This window comes from Lonchura striata, chromosome 3 (assembly GCF_050655825.1).
Source record: "Lonchura striata isolate lonStrDom1 chromosome 3, ASM5065582v1, whole genome shotgun sequence".
In the NCBI taxonomy this organism is placed as follows: domain Eukaryota; kingdom Metazoa; phylum Chordata; class Aves; order Passeriformes; family Estrildidae; genus Lonchura; species Lonchura striata.
The window spans coordinates 1,767,072-1,771,734 of record NC_140705.1 but is presented as its reverse complement, the minus strand read 5'-3'; the positions used below and the strand labels follow the sequence as shown (position 1 = coordinate 1,771,734).

Here is a 4,663-nt window from a genome sequence, read left to right as displayed (position 1 = left end):
AAACCAAAAAAACCGGGACGAGATTTTGGGTTTTTTTGGGAATTTCGCAATTCCAGCGGCGACTGGAAAAGCTGGAGCGGAGCCGGGAATGGGAAAATGGGGAAAAATGGGGAAAAATCCCAAATTTTGGGGGGTTTTTGGGTGGGGATTGATGGGAAATGGGGAAAATTCCCGGGAAATTGGGGAAAAATGGGAAAATTTGGGGAAAAATGGGAAAAATTGGGAAAAAAAATGGGGAAAAATTGGGAAAAAAATTGGGGAAAAATTGGGGGGAAATGGGAAAAAAATTGGGGAAAAAAATTGGGGAAAAATTGGGGAAAAAATTGGGAAGAAATGGGAAAAATTGGAGAAAATTGGGAAAGAATTCCAGAGATGTTGGGGGTTCTGGGTGGGAAAATTGGGAAAAAATGGAGAAATTTGGGGAAATTGGTAAAAAATCCAAAGATTTTGGGGATTCTGGGTGGAAAAATTGGGGAAAAAATGGGAAAAAAAATGGGGAAAATTTTGGAAAATCTGGAAAAAAATTCCGAATATTTTGGGGGTTCTGGGAGGGAATTCGTGGAAAATTTGGGGGGAAATGGGGGAAAAAAGGAAAAAAATCCCAAATTTTGGGGATTTTTTGGGATGAGGATTGCTGGGAAATGGGGAAAAAATCCGGAAATTTGGGGGGAAATTGGGAAAAAATGGGGAAAAAATTGGAAAATTGGGGAAGAATTCCCGAGATTTTGGGGGTTCTGGGTGGGAAAATTGGGAAAAAATGGGAAAAAAATCGGGAAAATTGGGAATTTTTGGGGGGGAAAATTGGGAAAATTTGGAGAATTGGGAAAAATTCCAGAGATTTTGGGGATTCTGGGTGGGAATTCCTGGAAAATTGGGGAAAAATTAGAGAAAAATAGAAAAAAATGGGAAAAGTGGGAAAGAATTCCAAACAATTTGGGGGTTCTGGGAGGGAATTCCTGGAAAATTTGGGGGAAAACGGGAAAAAATTCCCCAAATTTGGGGGTTTTTGGTGGGGATTGCTGGGAAATGGGGAAAAATTGGGGAAATTTGGGAAAAGTGGGAGAAAATTGGGGAAAATCTGGGAAAATTGTGAAAAATTCCGGAGATTTTGGGGGTTTTGGGGTTGGAAAATTTTGGGGGATTTTTTGGAATTTTTTCGGCGGATTTTGGGAGAAAATTTTGGGAATTCTTTGGGATTTTTTTGGGAATTTCTGTGGAATTCTTTGGGAAAACTTGGCAATTTTTGGGAAATCTTTGGGAATCTTTCGAGATATTTTTGGGATTTATTGGGATTTTTTGGGGAATTTTTTGGGATTTTTTCGTGAATTTTTGGGGCATTTTTGGGAATTCTTTGGGAATTTTTGGGGCATTTTTTGGGATATTTTGGGGGATTTTTGGAATTTTTTTTGGGGGGGGAATTCTTTGGGGAATTCTCTGGGAATTTTTTGGGAATTTTTCAGGAATTTTGGGGGAAGATTGAGGGAATTTTTTTGGAATATTTTGGGGAATTTTGGGGATTTTTCTGGGAATTTTTTTGGGAATTCTATGGGAATTTTTGGGGCATTTTTTGGGAATTTCTTGGCATTTTTTTGGGGAATTTTTGGGGAAGATTTTTTGGATTTTTTGGGAATTCTTTGGGAATTTTTTTGAATTTTTTAGGGGGAATCTTTGAGGAATTCTTGGGGATTTTTTTGGGAAATTTTTGGGAGGGAATTTTTGGGGACTTTGGGGATTTACTGGGAATTTTTGGGATTTTTTTGGGAATTCTGTGGGGATTTTTGGGGATTTGTAAGGGGAATTTTTTGGGATTTTTAGGGGGAATCTTTGGGGAATTCTTTGGGAATTTTGGGGCGATTTTTTTGGGAATTCTTGGGTATTTTTGGGAATTATTTGGGGGAATCTTTAGGAATTTTTGGGAGTTCTTTGGGAATTCTTCTGGAATTTTGGGGTGAGTTTTGGGGATTTTTTGGGAATTTTTTGGAGAATTTTGGGGGATTTTTTGGGAATTTTTTGCAGAATTTTTGGGGAAGGGTTTTTTTTTTTTTGGGATTTTTTGTGGGACTTTTTGGGAATTATTGGGGAAGTCTTTAGGGATTTTTGGGAGTTCTTTGGGAATTTTTGGGGATTTTTGGGGGAATTTTTTTGGGAATTTTTTGGGGAATTCTTTGGGAATTTTTGGGGATTTTTTTTTATTTTTGGGGAATTTTTTGGGGAATTCTTTGGGATTTTTTGGGAATTTTGGGGGGAAGTCTTTTCAGATTTTTGGGAATTTTGGGGGGACTTTTGGGAATTTTTTGGCCTCGGGGTCGGGGCGGCTTCCAAAGGATTCCGAGGAGACGAAAATTGCTGGAAAAATCCCAAATTTTATTTCTCATCTTTGACAGCGGCAGCAGAATCAGGAAAATCGTTAATTAGTGATTAATTATTAATTATTGATTATCGATTATTGATTGAGATTAATGAGTTAATGAGCAGTTATTGGTTATTGATGAATCCACGGAAATTTCCTGGATTTGCCGGGAAAAATTCCCACCAAAAAATCGGAATTCCAGGGAAAAATTCCTGCAGAAAACTTGGAATTCTCAGGAAAAATTCCCACAAAAAATTGGAATTCCAGGAAAAATCAGGGAAAAAAAACCTTGGAATTCCCAGGGAAAAAAAAAAAAAAAGAAAAATTCCTGCAAAAAACCTGGAATTCCCAGGAAAAAATCTGCAAAAAATTTGAAATTCCCGGGAAAAATTCCTGGAAAAATTCTGAATAAAAGCTCGGAATACCTGGGAAAAAAATGCTGCAAAAAATTTGAAAATCTTGGGAAAAATTCCTGGAAAAATTCCCAATAAAAGTTTGGAGTTTTCCCTGGAAAAATTCCGCAAAAAATTTGAAATTCCTTGGATAAATTCTTGGGAAAATTCCCATTAAAAAATTTGAAATTCCCGGGAAAAATTCCCATTAAAAATTTGAACTTCCTGGGAAAAATTCCTGGAAAAATTCCCAATAAAAGCTCGGAATTCCTGGGAACAATTCTGCAAAAAATTTGAAATTCCAAGGGGAAAATTCCCATTAAAAATTTGAAATTCCTGGGGAAAATTCCCGGAAAAATTCCATATAAACCTCGGAATTCCCGGGGAAAAACTCCTGCAAAAATTCCCGGAAAATTCCCGAAAGTTTGGGAGTTGTGCTCAGAGTTTGGAATTTGGGGAATTTGGGGGCAGCGGCTCCGGGGGCAGCTCCCGCAGCCACTCCAGGAGGATCCGGTTCAGCTCCGCCGGCCTGCGGGAAATTCCCAAATATTCCCAAAATATCCCCAAAATAGCCCCGAAATAGCCCCAGAATATTCCCCAAAATATTCCCAAAATATTCCCAAAATAGCCCCAAAATATTCCCAAAATAGCCCCAAAATATTCCCCAAAATATCCTCAAAATATTCCCAAAATAGCCCCAAAATATTCCCCAAAATATCCCAAAAATATTCCTGAAATATTCTCAAAATATTCCACTAAAATTACCAAAATATTCCCAAAATATTCCCAAATATTCCCCAAATAATCCCAAATTATGCCCAAAATAGCCCCGAAATATTCCCAAAATAGCCCCAAAATATCCCCAAAATATTCCCCAAAATATTCCACTAAAATTGCCAAAATATTCCCGAAATATCCCCAAAATTAAAAAAAATTCCCAAAAATCTCAAAAATATTCCCAAATATTCCCAAAAATTCCCAAAATATTCCCCAAATTCCCAAAATTCCCAAAATATTCCCCAAACATCCCCAAAATATTCCCAAAGTTCCCCATCGGATTTCTGGGATTCGGGAATTCCAGGATTTGGGATTTGGGAATTTCGGGATCGAGAATTCCCAGGAATTTTTGGGATTTGGGAATTTTTGCGATGGGGAATTCCGGGATTTGACAATTCCGGGATTTGGGAATTTTTGGGATTTGGGAATTCCGGGATGGAGAATTCCGGGATTTGGGAATTCCAGGATTCGGGTATTTTGGAATTGGGGGATTTTTGGGATTGGGGATTCCTGGATTTGGGAATTTTGGGATTTGGGAATTCCGGAATTGGGGAATTTTTGGGATTCAGGAATTCCAGGATTTGGGAAATCCAGGTTTTGGAAATTCCGGGATTTGGGAATTTTGGGATTGGGGAATTTTTGGGATTTGGGAATTCTGGGATTTCGGAATTCCGGGTTTTGGGAATTCTGGGATTGGGGAATTCCGGGATTTGGGAATTCCAGGATTTGGGAATTTTGTGATTGGGGGATTTTTGGGATAGGGGGATTTTTGGGATTGGGGATTTCGGGATTTGGGAATTTTGGGATTTCGGAATTCCGGGATTTGGGAATTTAGGGATTTCAGAGTTCTGGGACTGGGGAATTCCGGGATTGGGGAATTCCGGGATTTGGGAATTTAGGGATTTCAGAGTTCTGGGATTTGGGAATTCTGGGATTGGGAATTCCGGGCAGGGGAGCTCCGCCCACCTCTCCAGCTGGGTCCAGTGGCCGCAGTTCTCCAGGTGGCGCCGCTGCAGCTGCGGGACCTGCCCAGAATTCCCAAATTTCCCTCAGGATTCCCAGAATTCCCACATTTCCCTCAGGATTCCCAGAATTCCCACATTTCCCTCAGGATTCCCAGAATTCCCACATTTCCCTCATGGAT

At 39.4% G+C, this 4,663-nt stretch overlaps 1 protein-coding gene across 6 annotated transcripts in view; it reads right to left on the bottom strand.

The window, feature by feature from the left end:
* Positions 1 to 2,343: 2,343 nt before the first annotated feature.
* Positions 2,344 to 4,663, bottom strand: part of EPHX2 (epoxide hydrolase 2) — a 41,469-nt gene continuing 39,149 nt past the window's right edge. For all 6 annotated transcript variants that reach the window (XM_085574286.1, XM_085574287.1, XM_085574285.1 and 3 more), the window contains 2 exons: positions 4,486 to 4,544; positions 2,344 to 3,271 (listed from right to left, as the gene is read on the bottom strand). In XM_085574286.1, coding sequence (XP_085430412.1) covers positions 3,181 to 3,271; positions 4,486 to 4,544 — 150 coding nt within the window. In that variant the 3' untranslated portion in view covers positions 2,344 to 3,180. The remainder of the gene's footprint in view (positions 3,272 to 4,485; positions 4,545 to 4,663) is intronic.